At 42.1% G+C, this 20,907-nt stretch overlaps 2 protein-coding genes across 3 annotated transcripts in view; both read right to left on the reverse strand.

Annotated features, from left to right (window-relative positions):
- Positions 1–670: 670 nt before the first annotated feature.
- Positions 671–20,907, reverse strand: part of LOC107666714 (suppressor protein SRP40-like) — a 22,080-nt gene continuing 1,843 nt past the window's right edge. Inside the window, exons 4-5 of one of the 2 annotated variants that reach the window (XM_016458139.1) lie at positions 20,090–20,209; positions 671–692 (exon numbers count right to left, since the gene is read on the reverse strand). In XM_016458139.1, coding sequence (XP_016313625.1) covers positions 20,107–20,209 — 103 coding nt within the window. In that variant the 3' untranslated portion in view covers positions 671–692; positions 20,090–20,106. Of the gene's footprint in view, positions 693–19,599; positions 20,210–20,907 lie in introns of those variants that run through there. The other variant, XM_016458138.1, reaches the window with a different exon arrangement.
- LOC107666713 (uncharacterized) lies at positions 4,325–14,123 on the reverse strand. Its single transcript, XM_016458137.1, has 7 exons — positions 14,113–14,123; positions 11,772–12,398; positions 10,177–10,721; positions 8,900–9,179; positions 7,940–8,008; positions 7,288–7,541; positions 4,325–5,142 (listed from the first exon to the last, which is right to left on the reverse strand). The coding sequence occupies exons 2-7, from the start codon at positions 11,788–11,790 to the stop codon at positions 4,426–4,428; spliced, it is 1,884 nt and encodes a 627-aa protein (XP_016313623.1). The 5' UTR covers positions 11,791–12,398; positions 14,113–14,123; the 3' UTR covers positions 4,325–4,425.

Genomic DNA, 20,907 nt, shown 5'->3' on the forward strand with positions numbered 1-20,907 from the left:
GTTGTAGTGTGGACTGTGAAAACAGGCTTTTGAAAACGATGACGCATGTGACACACATTGTACCTATAGATATCTGTTTATACTGGTCCTGTGCCTGGTATGTGCTTTTCACTTTCGGTTACTTTGTACACTCTTCATATCACAGTCCTGCAAAGATGACAGAAAATTGACTCGCGGTTGCTGTTTTTGGCAAAACATGAGTTTAGTTGTGTTTTAGATCAGACATACAATCGTGAGTGAGTGCGACCTGAACGCGTCAGTGAATGCTGAGAAGTAGCGCAGTTGTCAAATGTAAATGTTACATTTTTTATTATTAGGCATGTTGTGAAAGACATGCTATGTTATTGTCAGTGTCTTGATTTCATGTCGATGTGTGTTTGCTAGTTAACTCGACCGATGCTGCGTCTGTTCTCGACTCGTTCTCCAGGGGGACGTGTCTTCTGCACTTATTGTGTCCCTCGGAGCAGATAGGATGTCCTCTGGCTCTTGTGTGATCAGGATTTTCCAGGATTTTCCATCATAGAGTGCCGGGACAGGAAAATCGTTTTGTTTAAAAAAAGGGCCATCCTGTAGCCGGACACAGTTTATCCATGACAGAAGCGTGAGAATACGAGCGGGATAGAAAGACTGTGACGCTGTTCGGCCGAGCTGTTTTTCCCACTGCAGCTGTGTGTGTGTGTATGTGTGTGTGTGTGCGCGTGCGCGCGGGGTCAGGGGTCAGGGGTCAGGGGTCAGCTGTGGGTTTGACTGCTTCTCGGTGCATCAGGTGTCCAGGAAGCTCCTACAGTTGCTGCTGTCTCATCGCCAGCCAACCGTCTTCCTGCCACGGAGCGCTTGCAGCTGCGCAGTTATGAAAGAAAAAGTGAAAATCATCCTGTTTCAGCCCTCCGTCACACACACACATACACACACACACACACTCCTGTGAACCGCATGGCAGGAAGGGAGACTTGCATAACGCTGTAATTCAGGGTGGAATGACACACCAGACGCCGCGTGGTTCGGGGTCTCACACACACACACTACACAGGGTTACCCAACCAGTGCTTCGTAACATTGTGACAGAAATGCCAAAGATGTAGTTTTTGAATAAGGTTACACTAACACACCGCTTCACAATCATGTGTTAGTGTGAAGTTTGGATACATGTGAGACATGTCTAATTCTCACTGTTAACTAGCTATTAACTATGGCTTGTGCCACAAACTGCTAATTTACTGCTTATTAACTGTTAGTAAGGTAGTTGTTAAGTTTAGGTATTAGCTAGATTAGGGATGTAGAATATGCTCATGCAGAATATGTGCTTTATAAGTAGTAAACAGCCAATATGTAAATAGGCATGCTGATAAGCAACTAGTTAATAGTGAAAATTGGTCCCCTATACTAAAGTGTTAAATGTGCGATTGCAAAAACCTTCTGCTGAAATGATGCTGAACGTTAGTTTTGGAGGCAAATGTTCGAATTTGATTAAAAAATTAGTATTCAACCCTAAACCTTCCTCTAATGCGTGTAGTTACCTTATATTACCCATTATTTTCTTAGGTACATGTAAGTACACATACTGTTAAATTAAGTGCAACCAATAGTTTTATGTAACATTTAATCACTACAAAACTACCAACATGTGATACTGAAATGCATTTTATTGAAAGTTTCACACACGTCAGATGTCTGAGAATCCTGGTCCTGTAGAGGTTTGGAGCTGCTGTGAGCGGTTCTTATGAAGGTAGAATGACGTCAAAAAGATTTGCATACGCAAAGATTTGTATTTTTTACTGTGTGTATGTTAAAACTTTGGCGAAAAAAACGTGCCAAAAGTGTAAGTGCAGAAAAATGGAAGTCAGAAGCATGCAGATCATATTTATTTTGCGTTAGCATGAAGCTGCAGTTTCACAATACATGAATTACACTTACGAGTAACAGTAAAATGCTGCAAATAATTTTTTCTTGCGCTTGAAACGCGATTTACACCTTTACAAAGCTTCTCTTGCGCATGCAAATTTAATTTACGCTTACAGTCTTATGTACACTTCCACAACTCTTACCCTGCGTATGCAAATCTTTTTGACGTCATTCTACCTTCATAGTTCTGCAGTGTTGTAAAGTCAGTTTAATGTTGATTCGGTTCAGTTTATAACCTGTGCAACAGCTGTGAAGCAGCTCTACAGAAGACAACAGTTCTCCAGCCTAACTCAGTCCATGCAGTCATATCGGTATATTACTTCAGACCCCAGCTAACGTACTACTGGAATGCTTCAAACTACATCTACTGATTTGTCACCACAGTAAGTCTTGAAAATATTTTGTATATCCAACAGCCGTTTAGTTTTTCTGGCGTTCTAGTGTTTTTTTTTTTTTAATAAAATAAGGGAAGTTTTTATTTTTTTTTAGGATTCCTGTGATGGTGGAGAACTTCAGGATGAAGACTGACTTTGCTGTTGTCTGATTGTATTAGTATTTTTTCCCCACATACATTTTATGGCACTGATAAGAATAACGGTGTAATTTTAAAAGAACCTCTTCCTTCGATCAGGGCACAGTGGCCCATCCATGCATGCTCTGACCCGCTTGTGCTGTGTTTGCAGGCTGCAGTGGGAACAGACTCTCATTCAGAGCTGCTGTCACTAATGTTTGCAGCACATGTTTGGGGAAGCTCTCACAGACACAGAAAAGTCTCGTGCTTCAGCCGGGACAGGACACATTCATATTTATTTGAAAGATACAGTTCTGTTTACTATATATTTAAATCTTTATATGGTGTTAATATCACTTGTTTACATTAACAGTTTAATAAAAATATAAATATTGCCCAGTCAGTCTGGAACATGTACAATGATAAATTATAAACTGTGTCCCTTTATTCCTTTCAAGAACATAAAAGTTTTTGTTTTTTTGGTGCACAAACGTATGGTTACACAACTGAAAAATGCAATGAACAGACAAGGGGCCTCATTTATAAAATGTTGCGCAGAAACCATCCTAAATTTGATCTTGCGATCATCTCTCAAATATGCGTACGTGTGATTCATAAAATGAACGTACGCATCTTTCAGATATGAAATCTATGAATCGCAAATGATCTTCAACTTGCGCGCAACTGAATGGTTTCAGCACTCTGCTTACGGAGCCCCTAAAGGGACATGGTGGTGGAAACAAATCAGATTGAGTGAAAAAAATTTGGGGTGGGAGGAAAAAATATTTGTCAGATTTTTTGCGTTCTCTCGCAAAACTTTTGCGTTCTCTTGCAAAGATATTTGCGTTCCTTCGCAAAACGCAAATATCTTCTGCGAGAGAACGCAAAATAAAAATTCCTCCCACCCCGAATTTTTTTCCCACCACCATGTCCCTTTAGGGGCTCCGTACTCTGCTTGTAAACGACTCGTAATTAATGTCACTAACATATAAAAGATCCCCAGTCATCGTCCAAATTCTTTAATTTACAACAGCTCACATTTCCAAAAACCTGCAGTACTCCCGACAAGAACAAGTGTGTGTCTGCTCAGACCCTGACGTGATGCTACGCACTTTTCCACGTCAAAGACAGTTTTTACTAATATGAGCGTTGGCGTGGACTTAAGCACACACACACACACACACACACACACACTCTCTCTCACACACACACACACGTCTGGTCAGCTATCCTTGTGGGGACTCTCCATAGGCGTAATGGTTTTTCTACTGTACAGACCGTATATTCTATTGCCCTACACCAACCCTACACCTAAACCTACCCCTCAAACTTTCTGCATTTTTAGATTTTCAAAAAACTTCATTCTGTGTGACTTATTAGCTTGTTTACTCATGGGGACCTCAATTTAGGTCCCCACCGTGACACGAGTCCCCATGAGTCTGTGTGTAGTCAGGTTTAAGTCCCCACTAGAATAGAAAAACAGGTACACACACACACACACTAAGATCAAATCTGAGCAACGCACACTTTATAAATGAGGCCCTCAGAGTTGAAACGATTTGTTCTTGTGTTCATGAAACTGTTGGTGAAGAATCAGAGCGATCTGGAAACATTTCAACTCGAGACCCAAAAGATGAAGATACTGTAATATACAACACATTTGTGTCCCTGCAGCACAAAAGCAGTCTTAAGTCGCTGGGGTATATTTGTAGCAATAGCCAACAATACATTGTATGGGTCACAATTATACATTTTTTAAATGCCAAAAATCATTAGGATATTAAGTAAAGATCATGTTCCATGAAGATATTTTGTTGTATCTCGACCAAATATTGTCCTATCCTAACAAACCATACATCAATGGAAAGCTTATTTATTCAGCTTTCAGATGATGTATAAATCTTATGACTGGTTTTGTGCTCCGGGGGTTACATATAATATTGAGTTTGCACAGACTGACATGATACAAGAAACAACAACCGAGGGAATTATTTTCCAGTTCACAGTGTCTCTTACTCTGTTTTCTGTTTGTTGAGTCTCCGTCTCCCGACCTCAGTGAGCACAGAGCCCAGCACGGCTCCGACAGCGCCTCCTACAGCTCCTGCGAGGAACACACCGAGCGCCGCTCCTGTCAGAGCCCCAGCGGCCAGCAGCTTCGGCACGCGTCCGGCGCAGCGGCTCGTCGTCTGCCACACGGAGCGGAGCGGAGCCGGAGCCGGAGCTGGAGCTGGAGCTTCCTCCTCTTCCTCCTTCAGAGCATGCAGGGAGCGGTCTCTGTCTCTCGGGATCTGGTTCTGCTGGAAGAGCGAGGCGCTGTAGAAGTCTCCTCCGCTCTCCCTCACCGTCTGCTGCACCTTCTCCAGCAGCTCCTTCGCTCCGCCGCTCTGCAGGACGTGATAGCGATCGCCGCATCTCTGCACCAGCTCCAGCATCTCCGGCCGCCGGGAGGTGATGTACGCCTCCACCTGCTCCACCTCCGCTGCATCCGGCAGCAGCTCCGAGCGCGTGAAGAGGACGATCGTGTGCCGGCGGACAGCGTCCGGTCCGAATGCACCCTCCAGCGCGCTCAGGGCTGACAGCTCGGAACGAGCGGGACGGTCAACGGGGACGCAGAGCAGGAACGCATGAGGGCCCGGGGCCAACAGGGCCACACATGAGGAGATCTGAGCTTTCACCTCCTCAGGAGACCTCTCCGACTGAAACCAGTCCGGAGTATCCACCACTGACACCTGATGGAGACAGAAACGAGGCTCGATCACGTGTGTCCTTCAAATACAGTCACTCAGTTTCAGAACTTAAAGGGGTCATCGGATGCCCATTTTCCACAAGGTGGTATGATACTCCAGGGTCTTAATGAAAGTCTGTAACATACTTTGGTTAAAATTTCTCAATGGTAGTGTAAAACAACACCCTTTTTACCCTGTCAAAAACAGCTCTGTTCACAGCGAGCCGTTTCGGTGCATGTCCCTTTAAATGCTAATGAGCTCTGCTGACCCCGCCATGCATGAATATATAACTATTCATGCCGTTAAAACTGCTCAAAAACCATTTAAAATACATTTATAAATGACTTCGTTATTTAGTCAAAACACCTTTATTAACCCTCGGTGTGAGACTGTTAAAGTGCCCCTATTATGGATTTTTGAAAATGACCTTTCATGCAGTGTGTAACAGCTCTAAGTGAATGAAAACATCCTGCAAAGTTTTAAATCTGAAAGTGCACCGTGTATAAAGTTATTGTCTCTCAAAAGAAAGAGTGGACTCTGAATCATTGAAACCAGTCGTTTTTAAAACGAATCCCAAGCTTTTCATCTTGACGTCAACATGAGACATTAGCATATTGCCGCCCACTTGTTGGTCTTTTCCCGTTGGTCTGAATGAAAATGCAAATTCATTCTTTGCCACTAGGTGCTGCTTCTGGAGGGTAAAAATATCTGTTTCCCCGGCAACGCTGTACACAAAGCAGCACTGCGCTCACAAACACTGCTTTATCAGGCATTACTTCATAACCCATACCGAACTTTGCATCCGATGTCCCCTTTAGGTTTGGTAGAAATAAAGCTGTTCTCATCACATATAACACATCATTCAGTAGCAGGGGCGTAGATTACGCGGGGGACGTGTCCCCCTCACTTTTAATATCACGTAAATTCGTCCCCCGCACTTTTTCGGGCAAGTGTGTTCGCATAGAGGTTTTCAAGAGCCGGTGTGAATAAATATAGATTTAAATTCAAAGAGACAGGATTCTGCCTTATTATGTGATAAAAAAGTGTTATTGGTTATTGTCCAGCAGTTATACGATTTCTACGCCGATTAAAAGCTAGAAATTAGAGAAAAATTAAAGTTGCCTATACACTGCTACGCCCCTGTTCAGTAGCTATGTTTCCATCACTCTGTTTTTATGCACATTTTGAAGTATCGCATCAGAAACAATGGAAATGCCAAATTTAAAAAACAAACCCTTAATTCACACACACACAAAAACCATTAGGGCTTCATTAGTTAACATTAGTTAATTCATTAGTCAACATAAACTGCCAATGAAAAATTCTTCTAAACGTTCATTAATCTTAGGAAATTCCAATATTTAATAACACATTGTTAAAAATAAAAGTAGCAACCGTGTTATTTAATGAGCTAACATATGAGCTTTATTTTTAACAAAGATTAATAACTTCTGTAACAAATGTAGCTGTTGCTCATTGTGAATATTAATGCATTAACTAAGATTAACTAATGAGATCTTATTGTAAAGTGATACCTATAGGTCTTTATAATTCTTTTGCACTTTAATCTGTGTACAATTTTTAACTTTATACATTTTTTGTGTATTGCTTTATTGTATTTAAATGTTCAGTTATTTTTGTTATAAGAAAAATGTTATTAAACCTGTATTATGACAACACTTTTTTGCAACTAAATTTCAATACCGTGATAGAAGCATTAGCAATTAATCGCAACATGAAAATTTGATACCGGCATATCCCTAATAACAGCCTCCCAGAACTGTCTTACACAACTGTTGATAGATTAAAAATCATAACAATCCCATAGACTTACACTGACGGAATGTTCAGATGAGCCAAGACTATTCAAACTCCAACTGTGAAAGCAATGACCGCATTTATTGTTCGTCGTAATTTAGGTTATTAGAAATGAAAATGAATATATTCAGTGGCTTCTCTCACTTTCCTCAGTGATATTTAGTGCCAGTTCATCGGGAAGTGACAATTCTGCTCTCTTTGACACGTTGGATGGTGCTTTGTTCGCAAATGTTTTATGTGATATTCCAATTTTGCAGATAAGTTAAATGTGCATCTTTGGATGGAAACACAGCTAATGACGTGTTCAGTGGAGAGCTGTGAGACACTGACCCGCGTGTCCTCCGCGAGCGCTCGGGCCTTCACACACCGCTGAGAGTCCTCCGTCAGATCACCTGTGTGCAGCTCAAACTCCTCACGACCCAGAATAATGTTCCCAGCCGCACTCTTCCCAGAACCACGCCGACCCAGCAGAACCAGCCTCAGCTCAGGCAGAGAAGAGTCGTCCAGACGATCAGAGCAGGAATAGGATGATACACCAGAGAGAGTTTCACTGCCATCCCAAGCCTCGTTGAAACTGTGATGGACTAGAAGAAGAAACATAAGCAAGTGCATCAGTGCCAGCACACGCTCACAGTCTTCACAAACTGATTAGTGTCCTGTGGATTCTAGCTCCAACACACTCGCCTGGAGGTAATCCTGAAGACCTTGCTTAGCTGGCTCAGGTGTGTTTAGTTAGTGTCGGAGCTAAACTCTGCAGGACTGAGGCCCTCCAGGAACAGATTAGTGCGCAGTGTTTGAGCTCCTGCCATCAATCTGACTTGTTGAGGTTATGGTTAGTCTTAGTGCTTCCTAACCCTAACCCTAAAATTATCAGATGAACAACTTCCACCCGCTGCACCATATAATCTAATATAATCCCACAGATGCACGCCGAGCCAGAAGATCACAGAGATGGCAGATAGGACAAATCATATAAACCTACTGGTGTTGCTGAAGCTCTGGCTGTTCTGGACCTCTGGCACCTCCATCATCTGACTGAGAATAGCTCCCTCTAGAGTTACACACAAATATAACAGAATCAGTTCAAACATACCATTCTCTCGTCTTCCAATGGGATTCATGTCAAACGTCACCTGACCAAACCGCAAAACAGGTCTCGTTGCATACGCTATTAACAGCAGAACTAAAGGCAAATTAATAAAACGGAGAGTTCCGGTGCTTGATTCTGATTGGCTGAGCCGCGTTCGAAGCTGTTGTAAATGACTCTACAAAGTAACATACACCTTTGTTTACGTTTGTCTGTTGCTCGGCAACCACTTTGTTGCAACCACAACTGTTTCTGAGGAGCTACATTGTTTGGTGGAAGAATACTGTTTTTATTAATATCATTACACTTTATTTGCTCTGTTTTATTTTGTGAAACCTTACTACGTATATGGAATAATGTTTTATAAAAGCAATAAACCCCGTGAAGCCGTGGTTTACAGTGAATTTATTACAGCTAACGTAACTAACAACGCCCCTTAGCTGTTATAAATTCACTGTAAACCACGGCTTCACGGGGCTTATTGCTTTAATCTGTGGATTTTTAAGGTTTATAGTCTTTGGTATCTTTTTTGAGTAAAACAGCTCTATATTTAACGAAGGAAGCATGCACAATGGTCTGAAGTGATGTGACCTGTTTCACAGAACACAGTTTTTTTGTGCATAACCCCAATTAGCAGCAACACGTCTCTCAGCTTTAATATTTGCATGATTAGTTTGATTAGATCAGGCGTGTCCAATCCTGCTCCTCGAGGGCAGATCAGATCCTGATCAGCTGGTTCAGGTGTGTTTAACTGGAGCTGCAGTGAACTCTGGCCTCCAGGAACAGGATTGGACACTTCTGGATCAGCTGAAGGACTTTCATGTGTTCGTTCAGTCATCCGGTTGGTTTCAGCACCTTTGTTGAGTGTGAAGCTCGGGCTTCTCTCCAGCGGTGTGTGTTGGAAGTGTGTTTCCTCACACTCGCGCTGCTGCGACTGAAGCCCGTTGATCAGGCGTCTCTCAGTCATTACATCACTTCCTGTTTCTCCAAACGTATTGATTTGTGTTTGTTTTCCTCCGTTCCACACCGTGTGTCTGGTTGCACTGAGCTTCATCTCTGTTTTCTCCTGCTCTGTGACATCTCTCTCGTGTGCTTCCAGGTGAAATCCTCCGTTCCTCTGGAGCATCTGCTCCACCTGAGACACAGGGAACTAGTTAAACATTAACCAAAATCCTGACAAATTCCTATAAGACTGCAAAAAAACATTTTCTTGCTTAGTATGTTTGTCTTATTTTCTAGTATAAATATCTAAACATTCTTGAATCGAGATGCATTTAACTTGACAAGTAAAATGACTTCAGATATTACGTTTTTTTTTTTTTTAAATGTTCAAAATTTTGTACGTTTTTGCTTAAAACAAGCAAAAACATCTGCTAATAATGAGGTAAGACAAGTAGACGTAATTGAAAGCCAAAACAAGATTATTTTTCTTGCCCCATTGTCAGATAATTTTGCTTATCATAATTTGTATATTTTTTTCATAAAATGACATAATATAGTAAGTAATTTACTTGTGAAGTAAATTAATCTTGATTCAAGAATTTTTTAGATATTTACACAAGAAAACAAGACAAAAATACTAAGAAACTCATTTTTTGGTAGTGTAAAACTGGACTTTGTCAAGCAAACTCATTCCATCCAAAGCAGTCTGAATTGTAAGATCAAAAGTCCATTCTTTTTTTATATAAATGCATTCAATACAGTAATCCCTCCATCGCTCATGGAGTCTCGTGAAAAAACACCACTGAGTCAAGAGTCCGAGAGCAAATGTTCGTGGTCCTGGACTTATTAGGATCTGATTATATTACCTGGTCTGAGCTCTGGTGAAAGGATGAAAGACCAGAGCTGCATTTCTCAAAAGCACCAGTAGATTGTGAAGCCTGTTGGTGTCAGTGGTTTCTAAGATCTCCGTAGGCTTATGATGCTTTTGAGATGCACAGCTCAGGCGTGTCCAGTTCGCTCCTCGAGGGCCACGTTCCTGCAGAGTTCGGCTCAAACAAGACCTTGGTTAGCTGCTTCAGCTCTTTTAAACTCTGCTGGAAAGAGTTCCTCTAGGAGCAGGACTGGAATAGCTAAACGAGTAGCTGTGAACGACAAACAATCATCTTCCATTCGGAGCGCTGTCTCCTCACCTTCTCCAGCAGAGCGAGGACCTGCTGTCTGTCGTCAGGTCTGCGGTTACTGATCACGTGGCAGCGGCCGTGACACCTCCTCACCACCTCCTGCAGCCCCGCCTCCTTCCCGAGGTACTCCTCCAGACCGCGGCCCATCAGGTATTCTCCACAGGTGAGCAGCACCAGCGTGTGAGCCAGCACCGACGGCCCAAACATGCGCTCCAGCTGATCCGGGATGCGCCGCTCCACCTCCGTGAACTCCCCGATGGGAATGAGGATGAGGAGGACGAAGGGCCCGGGAGCGCTGGAGCCCAGGAACCGCCGGGTCTCCTCCTGGATGTGGGCCTCCAGCTCCTGACCGCACCAGTACCAGCGAGGGGTCTCCACGATGCTCAGCCGCCGGCCCGCCGACAGTCCGCTCCGGATCTGAGTCACGCGGGACGAGGCTGAGGGGCCCGGGGCCGAGCTCTGACCCAGCAGGGTGTCCGCTGTCATGGTCTTCCCACAGCCGATGCTGCCCACCAGAACCAAACACAGTTCGGAGCGGGAACGGCCAGAGTCGACTGAAACACAGAACCAGACACTAATAAGCAGAGCTGGGAAGGTTACTTTGGAAATGTAACAGGTTACAGATTACAAGTTAGCCTATTTAAAGTGTAAATTTTTCTTTTATGCCAAAAATCATTAGGATAATAAGTAAAGATCATGTTCCATGAAGACATTTTGTAAATGTCCTACTGTAAATATATCAAAACTTAATTTTTGATTAGTAATATGCATTGCTAAGAACTTCATTTGGACAACTTTAAAGATGATTTTCTCAATATTTTGATTTTTTTGCAGATTTTCAAATAGTTGTATCTTGCCCAAATATTGACCCTTATGACTGGTTTTGTGCTCCAGGATCACATTTTCACAAGTAACTGTGATTTACAGATTAGTTACATTTATTTTGTAATTAAATCACGTAACTCCATTACATGCAACTAGTTACTTCCCAACACTGCTAATAAACACAAAACCAGACTCTATGAACTCATTCATCCGTCGCCACTGCTTTGAGCCGCAGACGTGTAATAACTCAGCAGCCGCAAACAAAGTGACGTCCTGCCGACACTGATCGACTATGACATCACAGAGAGTCAAAGCTTCAGTAGTGACGTCACAGACAGCAGACCGACACTTTTAACAAACTTCAAGAGCCTCCAGACACTGAGAAACATCTGGAACTACGATAACTTAATACATTTCTGGGGTTTCAGCACCTCATCCACTTTTAGTTTCAGACTCTTGTTTGAGTTTCATGTGATTAATATCTCTTTGTCTTCAAGCATTCCTGTAGTATGCGAGACACCTGTCAGTCCAGTTACGCAGCATTCAGCAGACCACTCTCTCTCACACACACACACATCAGTAACAGAAAATATAACTTCAACAGAGTAAATAATTAAACTCTAGTGTGTGTGTGTTTCTGCTCACTGTCACGAACATGCCAGGTTTAATAAAATTACTAATTTAATGAAATGTGAAATGAAGAGTCAATTACAAGCCCTTGCTGTGCTGCAGGAGAACATGAAGATGTGAGGAAGAGTGTGGTGATCTGACAGTCTTACCCTGATCAGAGGAATCCATGTGTGTCCGTCTCTCTCTGCTGATCTGAGTGGCAAGCGTCTCTGTGTGTGTGTCCTCTCGTGTCAGAGACGTGTCACACCTCTCGTCTTGTGTGTGAATCACAGCGATGCAGCCGCACCCAGACCCACCAAACCTGCATCAGCCGCTCACACGAATCTGCACCCAGCCTAGACTGGTTCGATGGTGTTCAGTTGTTAAGGTTTGTGGCCCTGGGCAGCTGAGAAGTGCTCAAAACCCCTCTAAACCTGAGAGCAGAGCAGGCTTTTCAGCAGGACAGGAGGGCTTGCTGTTTCTACAAAGCTCAACTTCTTACTTTCACATCCAGAGACTCCATGAGTTGAGTTTTATCTAGTTTTTGAGAGCAGAAACACATCTAGTGTCTAACCTCAAGCTCACAGATGCGTCAAGTCTCTTTAAAAAAAGCATCTGTGACATTAAACCGGATGTGTTTTTATTCAGGAAGAGTTAGGGTTAACTTTTAATCAACTCGCCCGGTGAGATTCTCTGCATCAGGACTAGAGAAGAAACTCACGCTGATGTCTGTAACGCTGAGAACGCTTCACACTGTGAATCACTCATTTCTGAAAGCCCACTTTATATTCTCAAACCTCCAGAGTTAAAAGAACATACTAAAATGGAGGTTTTTATTGAGGAAAAACAACAGAAATACAAAATCAACATTAGATCAGATAAAACTGGAGCGCAGGGTTGAGAAGCAGGTTAAAAGTTGAAGTGTGTGTGAGTTGCAGTGCAAAACTGCGCGAGTCGTAAAGTCTTTAGTGGATGTTTGATCAGACGCTGAGGAGCAGCTGGCAGCACCATCGGGACACGAGTCCTTCACAGACCCGGCATCACGTAGGCGATGTTGTCCAGAGTGTTTGACTGACCACAGACAAACAGACACAGGTCAAATCATTTCTGGTGCTGATGTTAGTGATGATACTGATGTTTAAGTGTTAATATTTTCCCCCTTTTCTGGTTATATTGGACGGCCTACATCTATAGCATTTATTCCTTTCAGTTCATGATATAATCTGACAATTTCTCAGGCACTTGTCTAGTCCGTTGGGGTCTGTCCTTTTTTGGTCCGTCTGATGAATCCATTTTGGGGTTCAGATCATGAGGTTCGGAGTCAGGACAATAGCTATTTTTGTTCAGATCTATCTGTTCATGTTCGGTTTCTGCATCACCTGTTTCACGGGTGTTGAATCGTTTGACGTGAGTAGTGTTCCGCATGTATCTTGCCCCAGTGGGTGATTCTACAGTCACTTGGTTTCCAGTTTTGCTAACGACCTGGTGCAGGACTGGGTTGAATGGAGTCGTGAATTTATCTACCTTTTCTTGTTGCACAAGCACTGTGTCTCCTACATTCACATTTGAGTATTGTGCCCCCCGACGCTCATCTGCATATCTTTTTGCTTTTGCTTTTTGTTCTGCATCCCTGTCACATACTTGTTGATCTTTACATGCTTATGAAAGGTTGGGTAGCTTCCCCCGAATCTTCCTATTAAAGAGCAGTTCAGCTGGGCTTTTTCCAGTCATGGGGTATTCAATACCTCGATACACAGTGACGTATTTCCTCAGCTCTTTTTTCCAATCAAGTCCCTCAGCCTGTGCAATCCAGATTCTTTTCATTAGCGATGAGTTCTGGCGTTCCACCTCCCCATTAGCCTGAGCCCATTTGGGAATGGTTTTGACATGTCTGATGCCGTTACTCTTGCAGAACACATTGAATTGTTCAGATTTAAACTGCGGTCCTTGATCTGACCGACATGTGATAGGCAGGCCGTGTCTACTAAATATAGACTCCAAGCTGTCTATGATTTTGTCTGATGTTGTCGACAACAGAACATCATATTCGTAGTAGCGACTATAATAATCCACCACAACAAGTATGGAGTGACCAGTTGGGAGTGGGCCTAACAGGTCTATGGCCACATCCTGCCAGGGTCCATCTGGTAGTGGTGTAGGTCGTAACGGCTCAGGTGTACCTGGCCTGGATACTACCTGGCACCCGTGACATGACTTGCAGTACTTTTCTGTGGCTCTATCCATACCCGGCCACCACACTTTGGACCGGAGATGCTGTTTAGTGCCCACAATTCCTAAGTGTCCTTCGTGTGCTAGAGCCAACGCTCTGGGTTGTAATGCTTTTGGTATCACTGTGCGTGTTCCACGGAGGACCAATTGGCCAATGCAGCACAGCTCGTTGGCTATTGGAGTGTATGCTTTACAGTTCTCAAAGGGCCCACTGTTAATTGCAGAGCGTACTTCTTTCTCTCTGGTGGTCAAAGCACAAGTGTTGCACTCACTGCAATAAACCTAACATATTCTTCTGAATTGTGTACATGCCTCTCAATTGTTGATGCTTCTCCCAACAGTCTTGACAGCGAGTCTGCAATGTTCTGTCTGCCAGGTAAGTGCGTGACCTTGAAGTTATATGGCTGTAGTCGGAGTACCCATCTTTCTATCCGGGCACAGGGTTTGGAGCGGGGGCTATATATGGCTTCTAATGGTTTGTGGTCTGTGACCAGCTCAAATTCTCTGCCATAAATGTAAGCGTGCAGTCTTTCACATGCCCACACGAGAGCCAGGGCCTCTTTTTCTGTCTGTGAATATCTGCACTCACAGTCTGTTAGACCGCAACTCACATAACATATTGGCACTGCCTCACCTTTTTGGATCTGAACCAAGACAGCCCCCAGCCCCACCGGGTTTGCATCTGCAATCACTTTAGTTGGTGCATCTTTTTCAAAGTGTGTCGTAGTGGTTCTGACAGCGTTGCATACTGTGGGATGAATCTGCTGCTGGAGCCCAGCAGACCCAGGACGCTCCTAACCTCTGAAGCCGTCTTTGGTTCTCTTGCCTGCCTTACAGCTCGTACCCTTTCTTCTGTCGGACCAATTCCTTTCTCAGACAAAAGGATTCCCGAGAATATCAGCTTGCTCATGTTGAACTGGCACTTTCAGGGTTCAATGTCAATCCCCGTTCGCTCAGTCTTTAATAGCTGCATGTAGACGTTGGTCGTGCATTTCTTGGTCGCTGGCATGAACAATGATATAATCTGAGATATTTTCTACACCTTCGATTCCTGCTAAGGCATTGGCAACCTCGTGCTGATACTGTTCGCTGGCAGAGGATACCCCAAAAATCAGTCTTTTATAGCGATACACACCATTATGCACCGTGAACGTTGTGATATCTCTTGATTCAGGCCTGAGCTCCAGCTGATGGTAACCCCATTTTAAATCCAACTTGCTGAATATAATTGAGCCGCTGATGCCTTGGAGAATCTCATCCACGGTAGGGATAGAGTAACGCTCCCTCACTATGGCACGGTTAGCCTGCCTCATATCCAGACACAATCTTATGTCTGAGTTGGACTTAGGCACTATGACTACAGGATTCACCCATGGTGTGGGAGCACTGACCGGTTCAATTATGTCCATTTCCATTAGCTCCTTTATTTTCCGCTCTACTGCTCTCCTGAGATTAACGGGATGCGTCTGAGCAGCTGTGCTACTGCTCTCACACTTGGGTCTGTGTGTAGGGTAACTTGGTTGGTGTTTAGCTTGCCAACCCCATTGAACACTTCTGGATACTTTTGTTGCAGGACTTGCTTTAATTCAATCACGGCAGAAATGTCAGCGTCTGTTTTTAAAACTCCGAGCTTGATGGCTGTTTCTCTTCCTAAGAGGGGTTCTCCTTTTCCTCGTATCACGATGAATTCAGCCTGCTCTGTTCTGTTGGATATGCTTACCTCGCATTGGAACGCACCCTTGACTATTAGAGGTTGGTTTGAAGAGTATGAGCAGAGCTTTCTCTCTGTTTCAGGAATGTATGACTTGGATTTAACTTTGTTCTGTTGGAGATCTTCCCAGGCGTCCTCATCAATCACATTATTTGTAGCACCCGAGTCCATCAACAGTCTTAGTTTCACACCACCCACAATGAAAGTCAACTTTTCTGACAGTTTTTTCCTGGACAACAAATGCATAATCAGCTTCCTCCACACTGTTTACACGATTCTTCTTGGGGTTTTTCGTGTGGCACATTTTTGAAAAATGGTCTTTTCCATTACATTTGTGACATACTTGACCTCGTGCGGGACATGTTTGGTCTCTGCTTACATGGTCTTTGTCCACACCTGTAGCATTTCCTGTCCACTTTTTCATCTTTTCTCTCTACATGCTTGTTTCTGGTGTATACTTTATTTCCTTTCTCTCTTTTGCGCCACTCGATTGACTGCGCCAGTGTCAGGTCTCAACGACATGACTGACATCTGCTCTTCAATTCTCTCACACTGTGATGCTAGTTCTACTGAGCGAGCAAGTGTTAGACTCGGACCTTCCTCTAATAATTTCCGACAAACATAATCTGATGTGCATTTACTAAGGATAGCATCTCTTATCTGGTTGTCTGTGTCTGCTTGAAACCCAGTCTTTTGCTGCTTGTCTCAGGCGAGTAGCAAACTGTTGTATCGTCTCACCTGTTTTCTGGTTCAACTTGTGAAAAGCTTGCCGGCACTTGGGGCACGAAATATGAGTTCAAAGCAGTCACTGCAGCGTCATATTCAGTAACCTCCCCTGTATTTTCCAGGGTTGAAAATATATCTTGTACATCTGGTCCTGCAAGATGCAGCAACAAAGCTCTCGCGTCTCTCGAGTCATCTGAGATTATGAGTCCTTTCCCATCTGCATACAGTTCGAAGGACTTTAGCCATCGTGTCCATCTCGGTCCTAACGTGGCTGGGTCTGAAAAACATTCAAAATTCTGTATCCCACTTTTCTCCGTCATTGTTCCTGTTCAAAGTGCTAAACTTGTTTTCATAATTTAATATCCTCGTCGCCAGTGTTACATCTCTGCCTTAATTGAATTAAACACACCAACACGCTTTTACACTTCCACTCCCGTGCCCTCTCACTTGTTTACTGAAGATTACAACACATCAACTTCTTTACAGGTAACAGCCCGCTCTAGTGACCAACACTGGAAACAACCCCAGTAACTCCAGTACATAACAGGATTCATTGTTACTGAATGTTGCGTTATTTCTTGGCATGTTTTTATGATCTCAAATGTAACTCATGGTTCTGGCATGTTTAGACTAATATCCAGTTTCTTATGATTACTGTATAATAGTGCATATATTCACATATGAATTTATTATTTTATCCACTGATTTTACTTTTTTTTTACTTTTACTTTTTTTTTTTTACAGCCGTGTAATAAGACTTGGCTACACAAGAATAATTCCCAGTATTGTTAGTTTTTAATGTAATAGAATAGCGTTCCAATCACACCAAGGACAACAACAATAAGATTTTAACAATCATTCTAATCCACACCACGGCTATAACGATAACAACACAGAGGAACAATACTGGAATCACTTTCAAAACCATTTTGTTTCCAGCGGAGAAGCAATAAAAACACCGACGACAGCCGATATCCATAATCACGAACATTTAAAGCGACAGAGGACAAAACTGCAGATCATAAATAATACACAGAACATTCAAGTTATCGTTCTTGGTGTGAACGGCTCTTAGATCTGATTCTCCATCACATATTCTTCATATCTGCTTTGGACATGAGTTTGAGCAAATGGCACAATTTTAATATTTTAGAGAAAAAATACAAACGAACCGCATTATGTACAGATCGGCTGCTTGTGATGCTTTGTCAGATAATCACATATGAATTACTGCTACACAATATTAAAGGACACAATCTGAGACAAACATGAGCATTATACTGTCTATTTAATTTGATGACATTCAGTCAGAGGTATGGTTAATTTACAACAAAACACACTCAGTGAAAACACACTCGTTGATACAAATGAGCAAACAGTGCATTGGTTGTTTTGTATGAGTGGTCTAAAGCTTCACACACATCAAGGGCCAAGTTCAGTGTTAGAAACAAACCCAAGGTGAAACGAAGAAGAGGATTTGCTGCGGGAGTCTTCCTCAGAGTCTGAAGATCTGCTCTTCATCGAGGGAAGATGATCTGCAGCTTCAGCGCTTCCTGCAACAACAAGAATGTGCTGATCCTCAGGCTGTTTAAGATCAGGATGAGTTTGTTTCTTCATCAGGTTTGTAGAAATGCAGCACTGCATCAGTGTCTCAGCAATGGATGCTCTGCAGTGAATGGGTGCCGTCAGAATGAGAGTCCAAACAGCTGATAAAAACATCACAATAATCCACAAGTAATCCACAGCACTCCAGTCCATCAGTTCACATCTGGAGAAGACAAAAGCTGAAACAAACCCATCAAGAAATACAAGTCCATAATCCATAATAACGCTTCCTCCAGTTAAAAAGTGCATCTGCTGTTGTCTCTCACATCAAAATCCAGCCACATATTTGTTTAGAGCTGTTTAAATGCTGCTTGATCTGTGCAGATTTCTCTCCTGATTCAGACCAGAGCACTTTGTGCGCGTCACGCGGATCGATATCAGAGCGAGCGTCAAATATCGCGTGAATAAGAAACGAGCGATTCATTTGATCATGTTGTGGCTACAAGTGATAGAGCTCCGACCGGAAACTAACAATGAAATGTAACTTTCTGCTTAATAGATTGTGTTTTATTAACGTCTACATCTACGCCAGACCTTAAAATAATGCAAAAATAGTAATTATTGTTGTACAGTGTGACAAAAATGACGCTGTATTGATGTGCGCATGCTGTAGTTTTAGCTATATGCCTTCTAGCCTTAACCGCTGTGTGTTTGAACAAACATTCTGGGCCCTTATTCTCAAAACATCTTCAGGTTATAAGCAGCTCATAACTCGCCGATTTAGGAGAAAATCTTAGAAATAATGAGTGTGTCAGTTCTAAATTTAGGACTCCTAAATGTTTTGCTCTAAGAGTATTTCACCAAGTGTTTTAGCGCTAAATCTAGCTCCTAAATCTGTGAAACATTAGGAACAGTGAAGAGGAGTCCTAAGTCACAAACTATCCTCCCTGCTGAAGAAAAAAAAACATTACAAACCATCACAGAAATTCTAATGGTTTCCACTACAGATACCATTACACACCATCCACTATTAACCATTAAACCCATTAAATAATGGTTTTCTGTCCTGTGTTTTGGGACATATTCCATGAGGATTTATTGGTTTTAACAAGCCCCCAATAGAAGGTGACTGATTACCAGTAGAGACCCACAGGCACCGTTACAGTTTCCATTAAAACCAGTAAAACCATTACAAATTCTGTGATGGTTTCTATAGTTTTTTTCCAGCAGGGATATCTGCCTCGGAACATAAACATTTTATAAACACTCTGCATTTATTTGCACACGTTTCCTACGCATCTTTTTTTTGTTCTTCTGGTTTTGGAGGTTATCCCAACTCCAGGTTTTCCTTTGATTATATCTTTGTTTTCATTAACAAGCTGGGCAAGAAGTAACAGCTGTTCTTGTTGTACAATATTCCCATGAATAAATCTCTGACAGAGACTATCAGCCAATCACTGTGTGCATAGTTAATAAGCTTGATGACATCATCCATAGCAACGAGGTTAGCCCCGCCCCCTTACTCAGAGCTTAAGACTTCTGTCTATTCTTCAGTACAAGTTTGTCTCAGCAGCTTTGTGAATAGGTTTGAAGAGAAAACTCTTAGCTAAAAACTTGTACTGCTATTTAGGAGAACTCTTAGTGGTAAGTGATTTAGTTTTGTGAACACGTGTGAGTTTTGTGAACACGTGTTTTGTGAACACCTTTAAACTTAATCATAACACACAAAATAATTGATCAGACACTCTCGCTCTTATATATTGTATCTTTATTATAGCATACTCTCTATACAAGTATTATGTGCACAATAAAATAAAACTGACAAAAATGTCAACAGCTTCAGGTAACATGTCAGTGCTGTGTTTTATTTACAGAACATGACAGGAAAACTAATTCTGCCTTCAGTCAGTGTGAAATAGCACCTTTGATTCATAAAACAAACAAAAAGAATAATTTACTACTTCAACAATCTATTTAACGTGTCTAATTATATGTTTCATATCTATACACAGGCATAATATAGAGGAGTTAAACACATATCACTAACACTGAGGAATCTGAGTCTAATTGCAATAGAGCGTCTCAATCACTGGCATATGAACATGAAAAATGATTCTTCCAGTGAAAGGACAACAAAACCTGAAATCATCTACATTAAGTTGTCTGGCGTAAAAACACACTAAATGTCTTGGGGAAAAAATGAACAAAAATACAGGAAAGTTTGTGTGAGTGTATCAATATATCAGTATGAAGACATCAGAAGTCAATGTAAAGAATGTGTGTGTGTGTGTGTGTTAGTATGGGATTGGTCCATAATACGCCGTATAAGCCGCTATGATCCCGGCGGTTTCAGCCATGTGTTCACAGGCCAGATTCACTTCACACACCTCTCGCAAACTGAAGGACGGAGAGACAAAAACCAGCATGAGAATCACAACACAAACGCGTCTTCATCAGTCAATTATCAATGATCAAATGACGTGATCAGACATTGATGAGCATCAGAGGAGCTACAGTCAAACCAAAATTTATTTAGAAACCTTCAACATTTCTCCCATTATCACAGTTTATTCACTATAGTTTAGAAAATGGTTAAAGATGAGTTAAACTGTGTCAGAACAAACTCATCTTGATAATGTCAGATAACTTTGATAGAAAGGTATGGAATGAATTCTGTTGAATAGCTGTCAGTTGTTAAATGTAAGAACACAATTAGATAAAACCAATTTAGCTCAACCAATTACCAAGCAGTGCTTCATTTTGTTCAGTCTGTGGTGTAAAAAGATCACATTAGCAATTAAAGAAAAACACTTAAGCTAAACATGATCTGGTCAAAGTGTCTGAATAATTTTTGGTCCCCAAATTTGTATCAGTTTAACTGGTAGTCCACTGTATGAAGAATTTCTGGGTATAACATGTCACAGTTTACTTTATTTTGCTATCCTCACTTACATAAATTAACTATAGTGTCCTGCACCCACTAGTAACAAAATATCAAACATTATATCTGGTGTCTGAATAGTTTTTGGTTTGATTGTATGTGTGTGAGCCTGAGGTGTGTGTGTGTGTGTATGAGATGTGTGTGTGTGTGTGTG

The sequence above is a fragment of the Sinocyclocheilus anshuiensis genome, unplaced genomic scaffold (genome assembly GCF_001515605.1).
Source record: "Sinocyclocheilus anshuiensis isolate Anshui unplaced genomic scaffold, SAMN03320099.WGS_v1.1 scaffold91, whole genome shotgun sequence".
NCBI lineage: Eukaryota > Metazoa > Chordata > Actinopteri > Cypriniformes > Cyprinidae > Sinocyclocheilus > Sinocyclocheilus anshuiensis.

Excerpts from the sequence above, each read along its gene's own strand:
- LOC107666713 (XM_016458137.1), bottom strand. Across the intron at positions 9,180-10,176 it reads TCCTCGCTCTGCTGGAGAAG|GTGGAGCAGATGCTCCAGAG; the intron begins GTGAGGAGACAG and ends CCTGTGTCTCAG. Across the intron at positions 5,143-7,287 it reads CGCTCGCGGAGGACACGCGG|GTGTCAGTGGTGGATACTCC; the intron begins GTCAGTGTCTCA and ends TGTCTCCATCAG.